The sequence below is a fragment of the Rhinolophus sinicus genome, linkage group LG04 (assembly GCF_036562045.2).
Source record: "Rhinolophus sinicus isolate RSC01 linkage group LG04, ASM3656204v1, whole genome shotgun sequence".
Lineage (NCBI taxonomy): Eukaryota > Metazoa > Chordata > Mammalia > Chiroptera > Rhinolophidae > Rhinolophus > Rhinolophus sinicus.
Genome location: NC_133754.1, coordinates 90,248,600 through 90,272,370, shown reverse-complemented (window position 1 = coordinate 90,272,370; position 23,771 = coordinate 90,248,600). Strand labels below are relative to the sequence as shown.

Here is a 23,771-nt window from a genome sequence, read left to right as displayed (position 1 = left end):
TTTATAAAAGTTACTATTTCTTCCATCTCCATAGCCACTGAATATACATATCATCCAGGGTCCTCCCAGTAATAAAACTAGAGTGAGATAAGAAATAAAACAGACCTTAGATCTAGTGAGATCCTTATACTGAAATTTACTATTTGTCCGGGCAACACGGAAAGTTTCTGAAAGAGCTGACCTTCAAACTTTAACATTTGCTCCCCAGTCCAGTGCACTGACTAGATTCCATGTGGGGCAAGCAAGTGGGGAAATGGCCCACCACCCTCTAGGATCCCATTCGGGTACCTCTGAAATGCGAAGACATGGTGCTCACAGAAGAAGATGGTGGCTACAAGGACTCCAAAGCTATAAAACTTCATCGCAACAGTGTTTTTTGGAAAAACAAAATTCTCTGAAGAGAAGGGTCCCAACAGCTGGTTACGTAAGAGCTTTCTTTACACAGTGGTTAAAATATAATGGCATGTTTCCCCTCATATGTGTAATCAATCAACTTAGCTTCCATTTCCACTCAGAAAAAGAAAGTATGATGAGAGTTGTTGTTCTTGGTTTAGACTATCTAGAAAATATTTAACTTCTCAGGGACGATGAGGCCAAAACTAAAAGGATAGCAATGTAGTAAGAATGTGTTGGGTTTGTTGGAGAGCCATAGCCGTAGAGTATTAACTAATGGATCATGAGCCATGTGGAGGGATGTCTCTAGTGGAGTTCTAAAAAGGTCTTCCCTTGTCTCTGTCTTTTTCAACTTAGATGAAGACATAGAAGGTGAGTTTCTCAAATTTGTGGCTGATACAAGGATGAAAAGCAGAGATTGTGTGGAGGATTACAGAATCTCCATTCAAAAAGATTTTTCCTTGTCCATATGGAATGATGGGCCCACTCCTAAGAGGATAGGAATACTATGTTGTGGGAAGCTCAACAGTAAAGAAATCAGAGCAGTAAAGAAATCAGATTGCTTTAAGTCATGCTTATTTAGGGAAGATCACCATAATAGTCATTACCTAAATCAAGGGGCATGGGTGTAAGCCCTGACCTTTTTATTTTTCTTATAATGCAACTGCTGGATTTAAGATTTGATTGCCAAGACATCCACTTCAAAGATGGCTATTTGAAATAAACACCTTGCCAGCCACAGGGCTAGGTGAAGAGCTAGGCCACCTACTGAGGCTGCTTTGTTCTAGAGATATTGGTTGATTTCAATACTTGATTTTTTGGGCTACTTGTTTTCTCTCGTCCTGTGATTTAAGTCCATGCTGTTAAGTTTTAAATTCACCAGTAAAGAGTTAGCCTGAGAAACCCTTGGCCCCCACCTTCAACCTCAATAAAAGCAGAAGTCTAGGCCCAGGCGGGGTGGGCTGGCTCTCTCTCTCTCTCACCCCCTCAGTGACCTCACTGTGTGGCCCCCAGGTGTGCAGTGTAATTTTCAGGTCTTATAAGTAAACTTCTATCTTTTCAAAGTTTCCTGGTAGATACTGCTGAAGGGTGTCTTGGAATCTTAAGAACCACAAGGACTAGTTAGCCACAACATTGGTTATTATTAGGCTGAGACCGGCATGAAACAGCCCACGACACATCATTCTGAGGGCAGCACCGTATAACATTTTTGTCTGGTACGAGGCCATATTTACCCTCTGTGAGGATGGGGACCAGGTACACTCCCTCCATTTCCACTTGTAAATGCTTTTGAATGTTCTTGAGATCAGGGTAGGCAAATTTGCAAAATATATTAACTTCTCCACAATGGACTTCTGAGAAGCAAAGGATATTTTAAACCTTGGTCTCTTTGAGATTCAAAACTATTGAAACATATTTAATCTAGCAAAGTGACCTCCACTGAAACTACCTTTTATATAAGAAAGAAAGAGAATAAAAGAAAATACATATGTATCTGCTTATTGGTGGAGAAATTTACATCAGAAGGATAGATCAGAAATCAATGAGATTGGTTACCTACAGCAGATGGGTAGAAAACTGAGTGGAAAAGATGGGGGAATAAGAATAGAGTAGAAAAGATGGGGAGAGGGACCCTTCTTTGAGTAAATCTTTTTGAATAGTTGTGAATTTTAGAAGCATGTTAATTTTTCTTTTTTTCATTATTTTTATTTTATTAGTTTCAGGTGCACAAGACAAAGCAAAACTTAGACATTTATCATTTATATCCCTCACACTGTGTGAACCCCCCTCCCCCCATCCACTATCCCTCTGTACGTTCCCAAAACCTCTCACCTTCCCCTTATCCCCACCCCCCCGCCCCTCTAGCAACCCTCTGTTTTTCCTCCATGTTTCCAAAACTGTCTCTGATTAGTTCATTCACTTATTCTGTTCTTTAGATTCTGCATATAAGTGAGATCATATGGTATTTGTCTTTCTCAGCATATTACTTTTTCCACATACTAGAAACATACAAGTAAATAAAATGAATACAAACAAAAACAAATGAATTTAATTGTGTTTCAAATGAATAACCTAGCCACCCTGAAGGGGGGCAGGAGCACTAATCCAAGTGACTTTTACCTTTTTTTCCTTTTTAAAATTTTGTCAATTTTTGTGCTATTTATTTTGTATTTGATATTTCCTCTCTGGGTTTACATTTCTTCTTGCTGAAGCAATCTTTTAAAAGTTCCTTTAGTGAAGATCTGTTGGTGGTAAATTCTATTATGCTCTGTAGGGCTAATAATAACTTTATTCTGCCCTCATTTTCAAATACTGGTTTAGCTGAAAGTAATATTCTAGTGTGGCAAGTCTGCCATTGTCTTCTGGCATCTGCTGTGGTATGATGGGCATCTGCTGTCCAAGTGATTATTCTTCTGCAAGTCAGCTGTCCTGTCTGCTCAATGACGTTAAGGGATTATCCTTGTCTTTGATGTTCCCCAGATCCATTACTGTGGTCTAGATGTGGATTTATTTATTATCTTGCTTGGTACATAGAATCTATTTTTGATCTGAGGATTTAGATATTTGTTCAATTTTGGAATGTCATTTGATTATTTCTTCAGTCATTGTATCTCTGTTACTCCCTTTTCGGGGCTCCCTTCATTGTTCCTTGACCTACCCTCCATGTCTTGTAACTTTCCTTCATGTTTTTAAAAATCATAGTTTTTGTCTCTGTCTGCTGAGTTCTGGGTTTCTCAGCACTATCTTCAAATTCACTAACTCACTCTGTGTCTACTTTAGACTTCAAAGTCAATTGAGGTAGTTTTTTGTAAATTATTATTTCAATAACCATATAATTTTTTCAACTTTTATAACAGGTCATTTTTCACATTTATCATTTTGTTTTTATGTATTTTAAAATATTTTATTGTTTCATTTTTTTATGGATATGGTTCCTTCAGAGCTGTTGCTGAGAATCCTCAAATGCTTATTTCAAAGTCTGTGTCAGACTGCTCTAGAAGATTAATTATATTTGGGGTGAATTCGAGCTCTGAGTGCTGATTTTGTTGGCTGCCTTTCTTAGCATTTGATTTCTTTTGTGATTTGGAAACTTGGTTTGCAGGCTCATTTTGAAGGCTTTCGTTTCCTTTTCTATCCTTTTCCTTCTATGCTCACTTCTCTCTGTTTTGCACGTGCCTCCAAGCCCCCTCTGGGCTTCCAATCAAGAACCGGTGTTTGGAGTTTCTATGCTATGAGAATATTGTGGCTTTCAAAGACCCAGTCACAAGGCAGGGATCACTTGACTTAGTTACTGGCTTAGTTCTCCTGGTTTAGTTACTCCTCTGTCTCCTACAGACCAACAGCTATTTAAAAACCAGGCCTAGGCAGTAGTGGACAGTATCTTTTTAAAACTGAGGTACCTAGAGTGAAATGCACAGATCTTAACTATGCCATTAGATTCATTCTGAAAAATATGTATACTTGAGTAACCCACACCCCTATCAAGGTATAGAAAATTTCCATCACTTCAGAAAATTCCCTCAAATCCCTCCCAATCAATTCTCCCCTTACTCTAGCAGCAACTGTTCTGATTATATCACCTGGATTAATTTTGCCTGTCCTAAAACTTCATGGAATCATATATTGTCCTAGTCACTTCAGGCTGCTACAACAAAAATACAACAGACTGGGTGGCTTAAACAATAAACATTTATTTTCCACAGTTCTGGAAGGTGGGAAGTCTGAGATCAAGGCACAGATTCAGTCTCTGGTGAGGACATGCTTCCTGGTTCAAAGATGGCCATCTTCTTGCTGAATCCTCACATGGCAGAAAGAAAATGAAAGAGTTCTCTGTGGTCTCTTTTATAAGGGTTTTAATCCCACCCATGAGGGATCCACCATCATGACCTAATCACATCCAAAGGTCCCACTTCCAAACACCACTCCACTGGGGATTAGTTGCCACATATGAATGAGGGGCAAGAGTAGGGGACACACACATTCAGTACATATGGCATGCGCTCTTTTGTGTCAGGTTTCTTTTGCTCAGCATGTTCTAAAAATTCTTTCATGTTGTTGCATGTGCCAACAATTGATTCCTTTTTATTGCTAAGTCATATAACACTATTTGTTTATCCATTTTCCTGTTAATGGACATCTGGGATATTTTCAGTTTGGGCTATTATAAATATAATGGAACTGCTATGAATATATTTGTAAAAGCTTTTTTTGTAGACAAGTGTTTCATTCCTCTTACATAAATATCTAAGAATGGAATTGCTAGGTAATGCAAATATTTTGTTTTATAAGCAACTATTATATTACTTTCCAAGGTGATTGTACCATTTCACACTCCCACCAACAATACATTAGGTTTTCAGTTGGGTCGCATCCTTGTTGGTATTCGATACAGTTTTTTTTTTCATTTTAGCCATGGTAGCGTGTGATGGTATCTAATTTTGGTTTCAATTTACATTTCCATGATGACTAATGATGTTAAGAATCTTTTCTGTGCTCATTGGCACATGTGTGTGTATGTGTGTGTGTATGTTTTCAAATTGTTTGCGTGATTTTTAAATCAGATTGCTCATCTTATTATTGATTTGTAGCAGTTATTTATATATTCTGGACATCAGTCCTTTGTCAGATAGCAGTATTATAAATATATCTTCCTCTGGGAAGTGTCTGTTGAACTTTTTTGACCATTTTGAAAAATTCAGTTGTTTTATGTTTTTACTATAACTTGTGGGAATTCTTAATATATTCTGGATACAACTCCCTTGTCAGATACATGTTTTGTGAATGTCTTTTGCCATTTTTTGCCTTGCCCACTTTTTATTGGTGTCTTTTGAAGAGCAGGTGTTTTTAATTTTGTTGAGTCCAATTTATCTTTTTTTTTCTTTAATGGATAGTATTTTGTGTGTTTTGTCTAAGAAATTTTTGACTAATTCTAGGTCATGGAAATATTATTCTTGAAACTTTATAGTTTGGATTTTCACTTTTCGGTTTATGATTCATCTCAAATTAATTTTTGTATATGGTATGAGGTAAAGATTGAGGTGCTTTAGTTTTCCTTATGGTCATTCAGTTGTTCCACCACCATTTGCTGAAAAAGCTTTCCTTTTCCCATGGAATCACTTTGTCATCTTTGTGAAAAATCAATAGACTCTATAAGTGTGAATCTGTACCAAAAAGTTTGCAGTGATTTTTTTTTCTAATAGCAATAACTAGAAAAGTTCTGTGTTTTATGTAACTCTTTTTTTCTCTTTGTGCTTCAGTTTTGAACACTATTGATCTGGCTTCAAGTTCACTTACTGTTTTCCCTGCCATTGCAATTTGCTGATAAGTCTGTTGAATGAATTCTTCATTTCTGTATCATATTTTCATGTCTGACTTGTAGTTGGATTTTTAAAAAAATTTTTGTCTCACCGCTGCATTACCTTATCTTTCATGCATGTTGTCCACAGCCAGTTTCTGCATCTAGTTCTTTCAAAGAAGGAAAGAAATGGAGACAAATTTCTTTCCTCATTCTTCGTCTGTCCTTGACATTTCTTATTTTGATGCCTCTTGTGGGGTTACAGCTGATGGCCAAGAACACAAAAGTTTGATCAGACGGACTCCACCCCTAGCAAATATCTTAGCTTCCTGGAGGTGCAGTTTCTTCTTCTGAAAAATGAGGTTAAAAATAACCTACCTCAGAGGGCTGCTGTGAGGAGTCAGTGGGATAACATTTAAAAGTAACTGGCAGAAACAGGGGTTCAATAGATCCCATTCATATTAAAAAGATAAATCAGGAAGGGAGCTGACAGGGGCCAAAATGTCTGCCCAGAGCCATGCCTAGCTCATCATGACCTTGGGGACAACTGGTCCTCTTCCTCTGCTCCTCCCAGAGAGCGAGGGGATGAGCCACTGCCCCAGAAGGCAATCTAGTCCTGGGGATTTATCTGATTGAATTATGGCCCCTGGGATCCAGCTAATTTGTACTTTTGTTATCCAGCTAAATTGGACTGTTAGGGGGCAAAAATAATCTGGTGTTTCTTCAAGAGCCCTAACTCTGTGCCTTAAGAAGATGGCCTCCCCTTTAAGGAGTGCTCTGTTTTGCCTTTTTCTCACTTGTGGGTGAGGGGGAGCCCGAGGATAAGGGCAAATGCCACTGCAGCCTTGATTGGCCTGACTTGGATATGCAGCTCAGGCTTATTGTTAGGTAAGCACTGAGAAAGTCGATCAATAATGACGTTTTATTATGAGTTCAGGTGCAGCTCAATTTACAAGTCTTCAAAATCATTTGGCCATGAAAGCTACGTAATCTTGGGAGGTCGAAGACACATAATTGGTAAATGTTATTATCCCTCTGCACATTCTCTCTCCTGTTTATTCATTGAGAGTGAAGCAGTTTTATAATTTGCACAAAGGTTTGATGTATCTGGCCCCTTGTGTTTTCCTCCCTGGGAAGAATGGTGCCATCTCAGAATCCACTGAGGAGGGGGATTTGAAGCTTGAAAGCAGAGAACTCTTTCCAAGGTTCCGATTCCCTTGCTTTGGCTAGCAAGATGGAGACTTGGGACACCAAGAGGGTTACATGGCACCCAGACAGGCAAACGCTTATTGACTGGATGGTTAAATTGTGAAGCAAGGTTTGCCTTTGGAAATTTCCATCCCTTTATTCCCCCTTTCTAAATTGCCACTCCCTCTTGTTGGTCTCTCCACTTTTTAGGATGCTTTACCCTGTCCTGCGCTTTGAAGAGTACCTCAGCCTATAGGCCACCCATTCTCAAATTTGACTGCATGTTAGAGTCACGTAGGGAACTTTTAAATATCCAGCTGCCCTGGTTGCACCTCAGATCAAATAAGTATATCAGAACTTGGAGGGAGGGAATGGGCATTAGCATTTTTTTAAAGCTCCTGAGATGATTTTCATGTGAAGACAGGGTTGAGAACAGCTCATCTGAACTAGTGCTTCTCCAAGGGTGGTCTGTGAGTCATGGAGTCTCCTAGGATGTTTGTGGAAAATGCAGACTCTTGGGCACACCAGCCCTATAGGCACTGAATCTCAAGGAGAGATCTGGGAAATGTGTGTTTTAACAAGCTCACCAGGTGGTAGTTGTTTAAATGGAACTCCCTAATTCTGACATACCAAATAATATAAAACTACCATTTTGCCATCCTGTCCCTGATTTGTTAGTGGTAAGATAGCGGGTATTAACTAGACTATGTTTTTATGCCTCACATATGGTGGGTTATTAAATATATGTAGACTTTAGACAAGAGAAAACATTTACACATTTTTTAATCACCCATGCATAGACTCAATTGGTAAACTCTGCGTCATGCGGGGACTCTGGTCCCACTCTCCACATAAGAATGCAGGATATGGTGAGGCCAAAAAAGAACACCCATGGAGCCACAGATAGGGGATTCATACCACTATATTCTCGCTGGCGGCTGGTTGGAGACACAGGAAGCAGAAGCCACACGATCCTCAATCCACCGTCCGCTTCTCTGCCAACCAACCAACCCCTTGCCAGTTGCAATCCGCGCTTGCTAGCTCAGCCACGGCAGTTATATTAGTGACTAATGGCTAACTGGTTACAGCTGATGGCCAACTAGTCACAGCTGATGGCCATCTACTACCCGAGCCAGCACCTTTCCATGTGAGGCCGAGAGCCTGGAAACTGCTCTCTGGGACTCTGTCCCCACACGCTGTCTTTCAGAAAACGAGGAGGACACTTAGTAAAAGCAGTCTTTGGCAGCTGAAAGTTTAATTACTGGAATTTTATTGGGAAACTGTCAAAGTGACTAGATTTCACAAGATGATCAGTCAACGCTGTTAACTTGTTCTGAGTATTAGTTGTGACTTCTGGATCATGAGACTGGCAGGAATGTACTGGGCAAAACAAAGTCAAATTCGCTAAGAAAGAACTGCCAGCATTTAATCCAAGTGACCAAAGGTCAGAACAAAACTTTCGTGAATCCTTTATTAGAGTTAATTTTTCCCCTGAGCTCCCAAATTGTATTTACAAATTTGTTATAGCATTTATCACATTCTGTTTCTTGTTACGTTTTGTGTGTGTGTGTGTGTGTGTGTGTGTGTGTGTGTGTATGCACATTGTCTTCTTGCTGGATTAACATGCTTCATTAGACAATAAATGGAGAAGTTGGGATCAGCTTGAGGGGCTGCCCCAGCTCAAGGCTCTTTGTTAAATAATTTGAGGAAATTAAGAGGATCTATGTTTTACTATCCAATGTTCAATACCTTTGCAAGGGCAAAAACTTGATAAGTACCTGTCAAATTAAAATTAACGTTCTGTGCACAAGAAGTGAGTATAATGTTACTCACTGTGGTCTTAGTTGCTGTGGCAAACTATTTAAACAGCTTAAATATTTATAAGCTACTGGTTAAATACAGTGTGGCACACTCATACAATAGAATACTAAGCACCTGTTGAAAAAATTGAAGTGGGTCTATAGGGAGCAATCTCCAAGATATGATGTTAAGTGAAAAAAGTAAGACTCAGAATGATGTGTATAGTATGCTAATATTTGTTATAAAAAGGTGTATGTGTGTGTGTGTGTGTGTGTGTATAATATGTGCAGGGAATATTTCTATAAGGATACACAAAAAATTGGTAACAGTAGTTGCTGACTAGGAGGGGAACTGGAGGACTGGGACAGGGGTAGTGGTGGGTTGATAACATAGCTCTCTAGAGAGTAAAATAAAAACCCTATTTGTAGAGTTTGATTGTATCTGCGATGTAATTTCAAGTGAACAATGGTTTAAAAATAGGCTCACAAAATTGGCTTCAGTACGTTGATATGAGCCAGCTTCAAACACCACTGGACACTGGGGGTGGGAAGGGGGCCTACCTTCCATTGTAGACCCTTTGGCACAATTTGAATTTCTAATGCTGTACTTGGACTATATAAAATATAGCAATAAACTTTTACATTTAGAAAAATAATCATGCTTAGATTGCTGTGTTCCTTTATCCTTCTCATCTTCAAGAGAGTCTGGTTTCTTTCCTTGAGAGTAGTTATCCTGCTATCCTGAGTATGTTCAGTGTAGTCTTGCACAAAAAACACTATTTGTAACTTCTAGATATGTAGGGGAGGCAGTTACCTCCTAAGTGTAGAAGTTGCAGGACTGTTCTGACCAGGAAAACGCCATCACCAAAAAGCTGCTGCTGAAGCCAGGACGCAGAGCTTAAGCACAGAAGCCCAGCTTCCTGGCGGCTGTGGGCGTATGTGGCGCCTCTGCAGGTCAGAACCAAGTAGATGCTTTTCTGTCACAGCAGCCCACCAGAGAGGAAGCGGGTCACAGCAGAATTCCTCAGCATACCTCCCTCCCCCCACTCTGTTCTCCCACCCCGACCTGCCAAAGTCAGGCCCAGACAGGCTAGCAAGGAGACCTCTGGCACTACCCCCCCAAAGATACCTTCTCAAATCACTCCAGAAGCCGTTGTGCATCAATCCCCAACTCAGGCTTTTGTTCACAACTGGGTTCAATGTGTTTCTGAGAATATTTTGTCTCAACTTTAATTTTGGCCTCGCCTTTGTCGAACTAACTTCAATTTACTCTTCAGTTTTCAGCCAAAATAGTTCTCCTTAGATTGTTTCCTCTGTTATAAGCTCCAGTCTCACGTTGTCTTATTAATCACTTAGCACACCTGTCAGTTTATTTATTTAACACCCTCTTTTCTGATTGGCCGAGCGCAATGCCTGTGTCATTTATGGGCATATTCCCAAAACCCTGCTCAGTGCCTGGCACGTATTAGGCACTCAATGCATGTTGGCTGAATGAATTAGTAAGTTACGAAACCTTCAAAGGACATCCAATATAAGGAACATTTTATTTGGAGAGATCTTGAACATTATTTTATCTTCATTTTCCACTAAGGCAGTAACATTCTTCCTGGAGGCAGACGGAGGAGAATCACTCGAGGCTACGTTAAGTGCGGATTAAGACAAAGCCAGCCACTTTGCATTCAGATACTGCAGAAATACAGGTTATGGGTAGGGAGAAGCCACATACTGGCTTCCTGAGACTACTGCCAAGGAGCAGATGCAGGGCGATGCATTTCAATTGCTTTGAAAAATGGCTAAGTTCCATGACATGCCACCCCTGAAGAAGATGCCTCATTGGTGAGCCCTTTTAGCACGATAGATAAAGTCTACTGTTGGTTTACAATGCTCTGTTGCTTTTTAGCCTTTGGTAGATTTTCATGGAAATTGTATATTCTGTTATGGCTGCTTAAATTCACACTGTTCCTCTGGTTTTGTTTTGGAATTCTTTAAATATCCAGTGAATTAGCTCTTCGTAAAGCAACTCAGGTAATTCTTATCCAGCTTGACATCTGACTAGGTAGGGCTAGGTTTTGTGTGTGTGTGTGTGTGTGTGTGTGTGTGTGTGTGAGAGAGAGAGAGAGAGAGAGATGGGGCGGTGGCAATGAGGTGGGGCCTGTTTATTGGCACATATTGCCCCCTGGGAGTTTGGGGGTGGTAAAAAGCTTCTACAGTACCAAAAATGTAAACGTTGATAATATGGCCCGGCAGCAATCAGATACACTAAAATCTAAGAGCAAATGAAGGCAAAGCAGATTGTTCCCAGTCACCAGATATTTAGCCATTCCACAATAACCAGGCCTAATATGCCGGACTGAATACTAAGAGTCCGCACCAAAGGACCGCTGCTTTGTTACGGCTCCACACTGCTCCCTCGTGGTTTGCTGCTCAATTACACACTCCTTGGATCTAACCAAGAGTTAAGAATCTTCCTGAAGGCGCAGTATTCAAGGTGTTACAGGTGGTCTGAGCCCAAATCCTGGGTATAAAAACAGAAGATTTCCTATTTGATGATAAAACAAAAACTGATAACATGTGGGAAGACAGTTCTGAGGAAAAGCCAGAGACACTTTGGGACACAACAGCCTGACTGATTTGTTAATACTCCAAAGGGCTCAGAGATAAGGATGGCCTACAGAGGTAGGCTAGAGAAGGCATAGTTCTGAGAGGGTGGAGAGCAATGTCATAGGGAGATGGAGTGTAGGAGAAGGACAAAAAGAGAGGTTTGTCATATATCAAATGTTGGCCTCCAGAAACAGGCTTCAGGACTGGTTTGATGATCCCCTCTGGTGGCCCTCACCTTACAAAAACGCAGCCACAGTAAGCTTGTTTGAAAGATTACGTTAAAATTAATAACACAGCAGCTTCTATACTTGACTAATGGCAGCAAGCAGGAACAGTGTCTGGAAAATAAGTTATTTTTTTCTCTAGCTTTCCAAAGAAGCAATAAATTCAATGATAAAAAAATATTTGTAAAAGATTGAGTCTTCTGCAAAGAAGGAAACACTTTTTGTCAAATACAGGAGAGGCTACCTGGATGAATAAGCATACACGTTTTGGAATCTTGTATAATGTCACCAAGTTGAAAACTTTGGAATGGCTTGAATTGTTTCCGTGCTTCCTGGGAGCATATATAGCTGAGCAGTCAGGAATGAGTGTGTCACCTCCAGCCTCACCCACTGGGCCTTACACTCTCTTCATTCCTTTCCCCATGAGGCAAGCAAACACTGTCATGACCATTTTGGGGTTCACTTCAACCAGGTCTTCTGGAAGGGCATATACTCTTGCTCCAATTTTTCGAGCCATAGAGATGGCATACCTTAAAGGGAAAAAAGAGGAAGAATGAGGAGAGCCAGAGCAACAAAAGTATAAAGGGGTGCCCTCAGGATCATAGTTATAGTCATTTTATATACTGTATACTACGCTATACTATGTACAACACCCCAGGTATGACTAGAGCCAGTCACTGGCATCCTCCCACTTTTGTGGGCAAATCTTGGCCCCACAAAGCTCCTGACTCCATCAGACTTGCTGTCTAGCCTATGGAATTTATTGTCTGTCCTAGAGATCTTCTTAGCTCTTGCCACTTTTGATGCCTATACAATGAGTATTGTCTTGGGTTATATAGCAGCAGAAAAAGTCATCAAAACGAACAAGAATGTGTGCTAGGAAAAGTTTGCAGACTATATTTCAACTACAGAAACATATTTACAAGGAAAAAAAGGGAAACACATCTGTAATACATGGACTTTCCATATCAACTCTTTCATTCCTTGTCCCATTCCAACACACACACACACACACACACACACACACACACACACACATATGTTGCTATAATACTAGAATAACCAGAGTATTATATTACACATTTTTCACATAAAATAATCATAGCTATATTAGAACATTTGTTTTTTATTTATAGTTATATGAAGATAATTTTTATTAGTTGTAATCTATTTTCAAATGAGCCCATATTATTACCCATCAGTTCTTCCATTGACTTCATTTATTATCTAGTAACTTCTTACAATGACTACTCCAGAGGTTCTCCATTCCACCTAAGACCCCATCACTCCCTCTGCTCCCCTAAACTAACTTTACTCTTACTTTATGGATCAAATTAAAAGAGCATCAGGCTAGAGTAATCCCCATTCTTTCTCCTTATCCATCTCTCAACCACTTCCTATATATTCATTATTAATGAAATAAAATGTATTTTTCATTATAATATAGAAAGGGAAAATTGTTCAAAAATTAGGAAATAGAGCTTCAAAAAATCAGTCATAACATTGCCACCACAAGCATTTTTAGAACTTTGTATAATTCCTTTTACCTGTTTTTTAAGTAATTGTGTATCTTGACCTTACCGGACAGCGTTTAGGAGCCAGGGCTCTAAAGTCAAACTTTGAATCTTAGCAGAATCATTTAATTGCTGTAAAACCGTGGGCAAGTTCCTTAAAACTAATTACATCCCTCGTGAACCTCTAGCCTCAAGGTCTTTTTTTATTTTTTATTTTTTTAAATTTCTGGGTCTTCATACATGCTATTTCCTCTATTTGGAGTATTCGTCTTACATCCTTCACCTGTCTAGCTCCTCCTTACTTGTCCTTCTGATCCCTCTCAGCATCGATGTTATTTGCTCAGGACAGCTTTAGTTTTCTTCCTGTCCCCTTCATAGCACCCTGTACTCCCCCTTATATACCACCCATCACACATTATTGTAATTTGTCATGTAATTATTTATCTTCTCTCCATTAGATTGTGCTAAATACCAGCATAGCAGAAACATGGGTTCCCACTTTTCCAATTGGGAACAGAGGGAAGGGCACTGTTAGGCTATACCGGGCTGCAAAATAAAATGTATACAAGTGGACACTTCAGTCAATGTTGCTCAAGCAGTAGTTCGCCGTAATCAGAAGTGTCTGGACGTTGATGGTAAACACTTTGAGCACCTCTTGTAATTGCAGAAGTCAAACATGACTTGTATTCATCTTTTGTTATTGGTATATATTGAGTATTACAATTTTAATAGTTTTTTTCCTTTCTTAAAATGTGTATACATTTTTTCACACCCTTTGTGGAACATATATATCAGGGCTGCTGGGCACTAATGACTTGTTAACTCTGAACCTGTGTTATGGGTTGAATTGTTTCTCCCCAAAAATGTATGTGGAAACTCTATCCCCTAGCCCCTCAGATTCTGATCTCATTTGGAAATAGGATTGTTTGAGATGTAATTAGTTGAGATGAGGCCACGCTGGAATAGTTTGGGGCCCTAATCCAGTATGACTGGTATCCTTATGAGAAAAGGGGAAGAGACACAGACGCACACACAGAGGGAAGATAGCCATGTGAAGTCGCAGACACACAGGGGAGAAGGCCATGTGAAGATGGGGCAGAGAGAGGAGTGATGTTTCTATAAGCCAACGATTGCTGACCAAACAACATCAGGAGGTGGGAGAGAGGTGTGGAACAGATCCTCCCTTAGATCCCTCAGAAGGAAACAAGCCTGCTGACACCTTTATTTTGGACTTGAAGCCTCCACACTGTGAGAGACTAAATTTCAGGGAAGTCACCTTGTTTATGGCATTTTATTACGGTAGCCCTAGGAAAGTAATACATTCTGCTCTGAGAAAGATACCTCTCTAGAGTAGAGGTTAGCAAACTTCCCATAAAAGACCAGATAGTAAACAGTTTAGACTATGTGGGCTTTGTCACAACTACTCAGCTCTGCCGTTGCAGCAGGAAAGCAGCTATAGAAAATATATTAATAAATAAGCATGGATGTGTTTCAATAACACTTTATTTATAAAACATACAACAGGCCAAATCTGGCTGACAGACTTTAGTCTGCTGACCCTCACTCTCTACACTGAATAGCAAATGGCAGCTGCTTCCAAGCTGGTGAAGACTCTGGTCTTCAACCCCAACCCTGTTCATTCATATCCATGGATATTCACAAAAAGGCTGTTTATATTCAGGCCTGCCATGTACAAACTTTATTTAGAAAATCTATAGATTATGATTAGAAAATTGGTTTTATGAAACTATAGGCCTTGCTTGTCAATTGGAAGAATACTTTTGCTGTTTTTTGTCTCGCTCCCTCTAACACTAGGAGACTTAAACCATTATTGCACAATATCTAAAGTAATGATGATGGGACACAAGTCACGAGAAGAAAAAACATCAATAGGGAAAGTAGTGTTTGCACAAAGGCACAAGCAATGGACTTTATAGGCATGCAGTTGCCAGTTGGGTCCTTCCCACCCTAACCTCAGGTTTATTTACATACTTTGCATTGTTGAGTTTCTCTTCATCGTTCAGGTTTTCTGTCTTCAAAAGGTCATAGTTGATGGAACCTGGTTGAATGGCATCGATGAGATCCAGAACAGGCAAACTTGTACTAATCTTCGGGTCCTGCACAGAGAGAAGGGTGGATTTTATCAGCATGTCCCCAAATTACTTCTATTTTGCTCAAGGGATGGGTGGTTTCTTCCTCTTAAATATGAAATATATTTAGCCTGGTCTGGGAAATGCCACAGTATTGCACATGGTGTTCAAATCAACTGTAGTTTCTGTAGAGGAATCAGTAGCATCCTGGGCTCACTAAGCAGAGAAAACCCATTCTCTGCCAATGGGCGGGGAGTCAGTCTCAAATAGTGAGTGAATGAAAGGAAGTACAACTAGAGAAATGTAGAGAGGTTGAAAAATCATATGTTTAATGTAACTACTGGTTATGAGTAGAGGAAAGGATGACTTGAAAAAGAAACCAGAAAGGGGAAACCAATTAGAAGAAACCTTGCTTCATTTTGGGGGGACATCCCAGAGGTGATGTGCAGGGATAGTGATAAGGGCTCAGCCGGATAGGAGTTTCAGTAAATGCTCCTTTCTTGGGGCCCTCAAGGCAAGAAAAGAATCCATAGGTCCAGGGAGACAGTGATGGCAATTATGTGATTAAATGCAATGAGAGTAACTAATATTTGTTGATGTCTCCCATTTTGTTCAGCACTTTTTAGTAAGTGAATTCACTTGTTGCCACAGATGTGGGCATCCAAATTCAATTTACAGTTAGTAAAGGCAGTTTTTGAGGTTAAGTGACTTGCTGATAAGTGGTGGAGCTGCGATTTGAACCCAGGAATTCCGAGTTAAAATCCTGGGCTCGCTCTTTGGCATTTGTAAACATTTTGATGGTTGCACTTAGAGCTGTGAATGTTTCTAAGGTGTGAACACATAAAACTCTGCACCATCGGTTCTCCTCTCTCTTGGCGACCTGTGAGTGAAGACATGGAGAGGCAACTGCTTGTCTCCACCTTAGCACAGTCAAGTCCAAACACTTCATACCTTGAGGGTCCAAATCAGGATGAATTCCAAGCAAGAAACAAAGCACAGGACACCTGTAAGATGCTAAGTCTCTAGCACTGGTCCTCTGTATAGGTGGAATAATATTTTTTAAAAATATAATGGGTCCATTTTTATTTACTCATAGGTACTACAAAAACTACCACAAAATTAAAGTCAATATAGAATCATAATCTAATTTCCACCATTATCCTGAGCTTTTATCTCTACAGAAATTTTTGATGAAGAAGCACAAGGGAAGCAAAATGCAGAGATTTGAGTTTCACCTTCTTTCCTACTTTCTGCCCAAAATCTGGTGAAGGTGCTGACAGGCAGAGAAATGTCCAGCAACTTGCAGCATTGATAGGTGAGGAGGGTCGAGGAATATTTCCACAGTGGTGAATCAAAAGTGGATTGTATTCTTTTTTTTAAGGGCTTCACGTAAAAGCAATGTGGGGTTAATTTGAAAATTTCCTTTTGTGGTCCTCTTATGGGATCAATTCTGAAATCACATAGTGAGAGGACAGGAGAAAGCCCAGAGAGAAACAAGGAGCAAAAGAATTGTCAAACATTCCCAAGAGGGAATCCTCATAAGAACACCCTAGAAGCCTCAGGAGAACATAATGGGCTTCAGGGGCAGCTGTTTACAGAGAGATGCACCACTGTGCTACTTAACCAGTCACTTCACAGTAATGGTTAGGTGACTTACAGCTCCACCCTGTTCTACAACCTCAGCTGCAGGTAAAAGATGCTTTCTTCTCATGGACCATCACTGGCAATCACGAGCCCTAACTGCAGGAGTTACATGAGCTCCAGTTTCCTCTCCTATGAAATGAGGAAAACAGGAAAGCTGACTTCACAATGTCTGTGAAGATGAAATGAGACACTACAAATGAGGAGACTGTGGTACTCAGAGCACATTCCATATGGAGCGTGCCCTTCTCCTCTGTTCTTCAGCACCTTTCCAAATCTCTTTCTGGAAGAACTTGCTCACATCTGTTACCAGCCTTCGCTCCTACCTCTGCTCAGCAATCCAGACTGAATGGTAAGCTGGAGGGGGAATAGCGGTGGCTGTTATCCGTGATGAGCTCACTGGGAGTGGGCGCTCCTGGTATAGCCCCACCCAGAGATGCCTTCTGCCCTTTCTGGTGGGGAGAGATCTTAATTTTTTCTTGTTTGGAAGCATAGGATTGATATCATGATGAATGCCTCACCGACCCTGTTACTACAACTCTGAAGGGGTCTCTCCTGGTGATCTTGACCTTTAAACCAGAAAATGCAGTTAAGGTGGCACAAACATTATAACATGGATCTGTGCACAGGTCCCTTGAGGAAGGAATCAGTTAATGTGTGAAACATGAGCTAAGAAATTTAACAAAAGATAATGCTGTTATTAATAAAAATGGGATTTGGATACAAGTACACAACTACTACCTTTTCTCAGAAAACACCACATAAGAGATCTTTTAGCATTTTACATTTCACCAGCATAATGTTAACAATCTGAATCATAGAGTGGTGCACATTTAAAAATTATCATATTTTATGTTACTTTGGAAGAAAAATGCCTGAAATGGCGTGTAAAAAACTATGGGTTTTAAAAATTGTTACATGCGAAAGTGAAAGAAATTTGTCAATTAAATGGCTTATGAACATCAAAACAACAATGGGTCATTCAAGCAAAATTAAAATTGGGGGGGGGTACCTCAAATACCTCACACTGATGGGCCCTTTAAAATAGAGAGAAAACAATAACTTTAAGCATACAGCTTAGGTGATCACAAGCAGTAACTAAAAATTTTACCTTGAAACTAGAGATGGATGAACTTTTCCCTGCTTCCTTCAATGTTTCATTCACCCACTGGACAATAATGTCATCATTGACCTTCTGCCCGCCTCCAATTTCTTCCAGAATATTCAGTGTGTACCTGAACAAAAATCAAGAATGATTACTGGAGGAAAGTTGCTAAAGAATTCAGTATCACAGGGAATAGCTAGGGTAGATAATGTTCTTCTCTTTCTAGGTATGTCACAGGAGATAAGGTGGACACCACTACTTTAGTGAGGGGAGAAAAGAAAATATACATATGTTAGTTCCTTTCAGAAGAACTTAAAATGTAACTCTCTGGTTATTAGAGTGAGATGCAGAGCAAATACCTCTTTCTAAACACTGTCATTGCTCTGGGTAGGAAGAGAATGTAGATGAGAAAAGAAGCAAGGAAAAGAAAACAAACCAACAGATTTCAACCAGTAATGCTATTCTTAAAGGAACCATAAAAATCAAGGACCAATTCAATGTTAGGAAAGCCCAAGTAGCCAAAATATTGAAGGGAAAAAAATAAGAGCGTTTCCTTCTCTTATTGTAGAAGTAGAAATATTAGGAATACCTCATCCTGAAGTTTACTTTAAAATAGAAACCAAAGTTAATCTCCGATCTGAGAGTAAGAATCAAATTAGACACATACTGTTATGAGAATTGGGTTTGTTTGGAAAACATTTTTTAAGAAGGTGCTTCAAAAATCTCATGGAACAGAGAAGATTCACCATTTCCTAAAGCTACTCCCTCTGAAAGGGGAAATCCACAGCAGAAAGCCAAGCAGTTGGGCAGGTTTGTTGGCCTCAAGGTTCGGGCTTGCAGAAGAGGGTCAAATTCCCCGTGAAAGACCTTCAGGGCTAGGGTTTCAGCATGCTGCTGTGCACTCTGAAACTGAAGTATCCTGCCATTGAGTCTCGTCTGGAGGGAGGGCCTACCTAAATGAGGTCACCCTCCAGTGGGGTACCTGGATTCTGCTTACATAATCCATCGGGTGTCCTCTTCCAGTTATTGTTTCTATGAAAAACACAATTATCCCACAATTTTCCACATGGGTTGTAAGTTTAATCTCTGAAATAGGAGTGATGCCCTGCTTCCTCCAGGTTATAGCACCTTCCCATCATTGTAGGTGGGTAGGAAAAGGGCTTCTGCAGACATAGATCTATATTTATATCTTTATCTATATCTATATCGATAGATATTCATGTTCACCAATCTGATATCAAAGTCCTCTCAAAGTATACTTCCTCATGTGCCCTTAAATCAACTGGCTCCTTTTTGTTCTGTCTCTCCTCTTCATAGAATTACCTTTCTGTAGTACAGTTCTGGTCATGTCATTTAAAGTGACTCTCCATGGTCCATAGAATACAGGTCCAATTTCTTAGAATGGCACATGAGGCCCTTTACAATTTGCCCTAGTGTCTCTTCTCAGTAGGTCTCTGATTCTTTATTCCATCCTCTCTTCCCGGCCTTATCCCCTCGTGGACACACGCACTCATGCTTCCACCTCCCAGAACAAGCAGCAGCTCCCTCACCACACGTGCATCCTCCTGTTTCCTGCCTCATTGCCTTGGTGACTCAGCTATGTTCTCTGGCATATGATTTCTAATTCTTTGAACAATTCCTAGCTCAAGCATCGTTTTCCCCACCCATACCATGTATCAATCATTATTACACTTAGTTCCAACCTGTTGCCCAGAACTTTTGATGAAGTTGATGTGCCTGTCTCTCTCTGCCTACCATGTTCCCTCAGATGGAATCCCTAACCCTGTTCATGGTGTTTTCAGGGGTTAGCAGAGTGCCTAGTATATATTCTGCATCCAGTAAATGGAGGACTGGAATGGTGGGTGAAATAAATAGAATGCCTTCTCCCTGAGAAAGCAAGGAGAAAGTCCAAATGAGTAATGCTTAGTCTGGGCCCAAAAATGGGACCAAAATGCTAAGCAAGGACTAATGAGTACAAATGTGATAAGGTCCAGGTAGATTTTCAAAATATCCCTAGTTTGGAAAAAGGCCCTAGTTTTGATTTGTTTGTAATAATGATGTTTTATGACATAACTGGCTACTTGTTTCTTGATAGTTAGCATGTATATTCAGTTATTAGCATCTACTATAACATTTAAGCATCTCTGCTTAGTAAACTCATTAAGGATTGGTAGATTAGTGCTTGCTTCCTTAGGTCATGTCTAAATATATATAGCCTGATGAAAACAAATTAAGTTTAATTGTCTAGCAGCTTCACTCATCTCAGGACTGAATTCTCACTTCTCTTTGTCAAGAGACCCAGCCTACTTTCTTGATACTCTCAAGTGGACAGACACAGTGCGTTTTGATGCCACTGAATGATGGGGAAACTTAGGTGCAGAAAATAGTGGAGGCAGCTGACTGCTTTCAGGGGTCTGAGAACAACTCTTCATGGTGGCACAGAGTTGTCCTTCTGCCATCTCATGGGAGAGGAAGGGGTTCAAAATGGCGTCAGACACCTGTTTATAAGTACAATGGTAACAACGAAGGGAAGAAAGGGTAAAATTAGGTTTGAACTTCAACTCTAAGCACTGACTGTAGATCCAAAATTTAAAACAGAAACCGATTTGGCCTGTGTCTACCTACAATTTTCCCTGTGAAATATTCCATATCATCAAACATGTTTGGGGGCAACTGTGCTACTATTAAATGGAACTCTACAGACGAGACCCCAATACCACTGGTTTGCCAAACTGTGCTGCGCTGAAAAGCCCTTTGTCAAAATGAAACAGCATTGAGAGCTCCAGCTTCGGCCAGCGCCTCATTCAACAAAAGAGGATTGATGACATGTGCGTGCGTGATACTGGACGGGTTGTGGCCATTACTTGTTTGTTTTCCTGCCTTCCAACACTTGTTTGATTTACTTAACATTTGAACCAGAAGGACAAATCTTGGTGTTCGGTTTTCCAGGAATCTATCCCAAATTCACTGTCCACAGCCTGTATGATTTGGGGAGAACCCCCTCATTTGCCACTCTGTTCATTTGCTGGAGTCTAACCAGAGTCACTGTCTGCCAGCAGCCTGCTTGTTTCAGGCTCTTGTCTCCAAATTTATACACACGCTATTTGCCAGTTTTCCAATTTGAGAATGATTTCCAGGCTATTGAAGGGGAAAGGGAAGTTTAAGTACACATCTCTCATTTGTTTTTAGGGGAAAAAATTGACATGCCATTTATTGCTCAGATAAACGACCAAATTAGCATATCTGTGCAATCCAATGAAATAAATTCCAGCTAGAACTGGTTGTAAATTTAATAGGTCTGTTAATGTGCAACACACAGAGAAAAAACTCCCTTCTGGAGGCATTTACATAATTATCAGTCATTTCATCACCTGCAACAGTAATGTATTTCTCTATTTTATTACATGTAAAATTCTTAGTTAACAGTCATGAGAAATATTAACTTATTAACCAGGTGGCAACAGCAGCAGCAGACTAGACCTTATCGTATGTATACCAGCCATAAAGTATTACTTTGGGCCACATTTTTATAAAACTTCCACAACAGAGATTATATTATAAGGTGATTTTTGGATATTAGGAAATTCAAAATAGAATAAAGTTGGCCTGAGTTTCTTTAATCATTAAAACAGAAAATAGGAAAGATTATTTTATATTCAAACCTAGAAGTCAATTTAACTTTTGTAACTAAAAAGATTTTTGCTTTGGTTTTTAAAGCAATCAGTATCAAAAGTCAGTCTGCTAAGAATTAAAAACACATGTAAAAAGACAACAGAGAATAGTTCAAAACCAGTTTCTGAAAATACACTGGTGAGCATTCTTGGGACCCTTGTGAACTTTCAGTAATGTTCTAGATACGTGAAGTAAAATAAAAGATAGAGTTGAAGTTTCTTCAGCTCTGGAGTTTTCTGTGCCAGAGGAGTTTTATGAGACCAGCATTTCATCTTCAAGTTTAGTAGTAATAGAGCACTATGCTTGATAAAGCAAATGTGAATCAGGTAGTGAAATGTATTGTGATCACTTCTTCTAATTACCCTACAGCACCTGGAAACACAGACATAATTACTTTGAGGACCATTATGAATAGAAGGATCTGCAGACAGTGGCTTGGGGAGAAGGCTGAAGTGCCTAGGGACACCACAGATGTTGTTGTTGGCATGACCTTGTTAGACATAAGATAATGTGACCTGTGGTTTTCTTCCTTCCAGCTAGACAAATGAATTAACTCACACTAACACAGGTTTTAATTAAGTGATGTAAGACTTCTGCCTGGTCAGAGTTCTCAGTACAGGGGGAAAGAGCAAAGCATTGAAAAGGAAACTATTTTATACTTACAGATTTGCTCTCTAAAATTCTTCTAAAAATACTTGTGTACCAAAAATTGCTTATTTTTCTTACAATTTATTTTCTATTTGTGTATCTTATTACATTCCACTATTGTTTATTAATATCATCATATAGCTCTCATATTAATCAAGTTTATACTCAGCTCTAAAAGATATTTAAAGTTTTCTTTTAAAGAACTAGCAGAACAGAAAATTCTGCTTCTTGACATGATGGGGTAACAGGGATCAGATTTACCCTTCTTCCTTAAACACCTAAAACACAGTGAAAAACCGTATGAAACACTGTTGTTCAGAAATTGGACAACTGGAAGCACAAAATAGTGGTCCCTGAAAGAAGGAAAACAAACGTGGTGAGCTCCGAGATTGTCCTAGCTTATTGCATGGAGAGTTTCCAGTCTGCTGTGCAGGGAGAGAGAACCCAAACAGAGCATGGAGGTCCCCCTGAGTTGAGGGGAGGAATTGAGAACTCAAGGAAGCCAAGGTGCCTAGAATTTGTGGGACAGAATACCAGAGAGGAGAGAGATGCCTGTAAAGGACAGAGTCATCTAGAAAGAATGCTCCAGAGATCTCCAGAGAGTTTGCTTCAAGTCTTTAGCTTAGTACAACTCTGTGCATACATGTGAGGAAACTGCCAGAGGCTGGGAAAAGAACTATCAGAAATGAATGGGCAGAATAATTCTTGGAGCCACATGGGGCTGGAAATAATTTGGTTCCCACCAGTCAAAGCTGAAGAACCTTATGATACATGGAGCATCAAATAAATTACTTAGAAGAAATGATCTCATTTTTGACGTACAAAATTGGCTCAAGACTAATTAAAGTTTTAAGTGACCCTCAAGATCACTTGCATTTAAATAGCTTAACTGCATCCCAGGACAAAATTCAAGAATATTTCAAGGAAAACAGAAATATCCAGCACACATCAAGGTAAAATCCACAATGTCTTATGGACAATAAAAAATTAGGAGGCATGCAAAAAGCAGGAAAATCTGACCCATAATGAGGATAAAAATCAATTAATAGAAACAGACCAAGAAATAAGTTGTTATAATTATGTTCTATATATTCAAGAAGGTAGAGGACAAAGTATTGGAGATGCCAAAAAGACCTAAATCAAATTTTTATACATGAAAAGTATAATGTCTAGGATAAACATATAATGGAAAATTAGACATTGCAGAAGAGAGTAATGAATCTGAATACAAAGCAATAGAAATTATCTCAAATGCAACATACAGAGAAAAAAAAATGAAACATAGAGGAGAAAAATGAATAGAGCATCAATCAACTCTGGGGCAACTTCAAATGACCAAATATATGTGTAGCTGGAGTTTCCCCAAAACAGAGTGGGAAAGTACAGGAGACATATTTGAAGGAATAAAGGCCAAAATTATTCCATTTTTGATGAAAACTATAAACCCACGTATTCAAGAAGCATAACAAACCTGAAGCATGAGAGACACCAAAACATTACAACGAAATTATTTAAAACCAGTAATAAAGATAAAATCTTAAAAGAAGCCTGAGAAAAAAGACATGTTACATATAGAGGAACAAAGATAAGAATGACAACA

The 23,771-nt window shown here is 39.6% G+C and overlaps 2 protein-coding genes and 1 long non-coding RNA gene across 5 annotated transcripts in view; 1 reads left to right on the top strand and 2 right to left on the bottom strand.

The window, feature by feature from the left end:
* The window catches only part of CPB2 (carboxypeptidase B2), a 56,657-nt gene extending 56,214 nt beyond the window's left edge, over positions 1 to 443 (bottom strand). Inside the window, exon 1 of the mRNA XM_019753549.2 lies at positions 289 to 443. Coding sequence (XP_019609108.2) covers positions 289 to 362 — 74 coding nt within the window. The 5' untranslated portion in view covers positions 363 to 443. The remainder of the gene's footprint in view (positions 1 to 288) is intronic.
* A 213-nt stretch (positions 444 to 656) lies between these two features.
* Positions 657 to 23,771, top strand: part of LOC141571067 (uncharacterized) — a 30,875-nt gene continuing 7,760 nt past the window's right edge. The window contains exon 1 of the long non-coding RNA XR_012495585.1: positions 657 to 765. This is a non-coding gene — a long non-coding RNA (uncharacterized LOC141571067). The remainder of the gene's footprint in view (positions 766 to 23,771) is intronic.
* Positions 10,202 to 23,771, bottom strand: part of LCP1 (lymphocyte cytosolic protein 1) — a 90,385-nt gene continuing 76,815 nt past the window's right edge. For all 3 annotated transcript variants that reach the window (XM_019753558.2, XM_019753557.2, XM_074329980.1), the window contains exons 14-16: positions 17,858 to 17,981; positions 15,008 to 15,132; positions 10,202 to 12,031 (exon numbers count right to left, since the gene is read on the bottom strand). In XM_019753558.2, the coding sequence (XP_019609117.2) occupies positions 11,899 to 12,031; positions 15,008 to 15,132; positions 17,858 to 17,981 (382 nt within the window). In that variant the 3' untranslated portion in view covers positions 10,202 to 11,898. The remainder of the gene's footprint in view (positions 12,032 to 15,007; positions 15,133 to 17,857; positions 17,982 to 23,771) is intronic.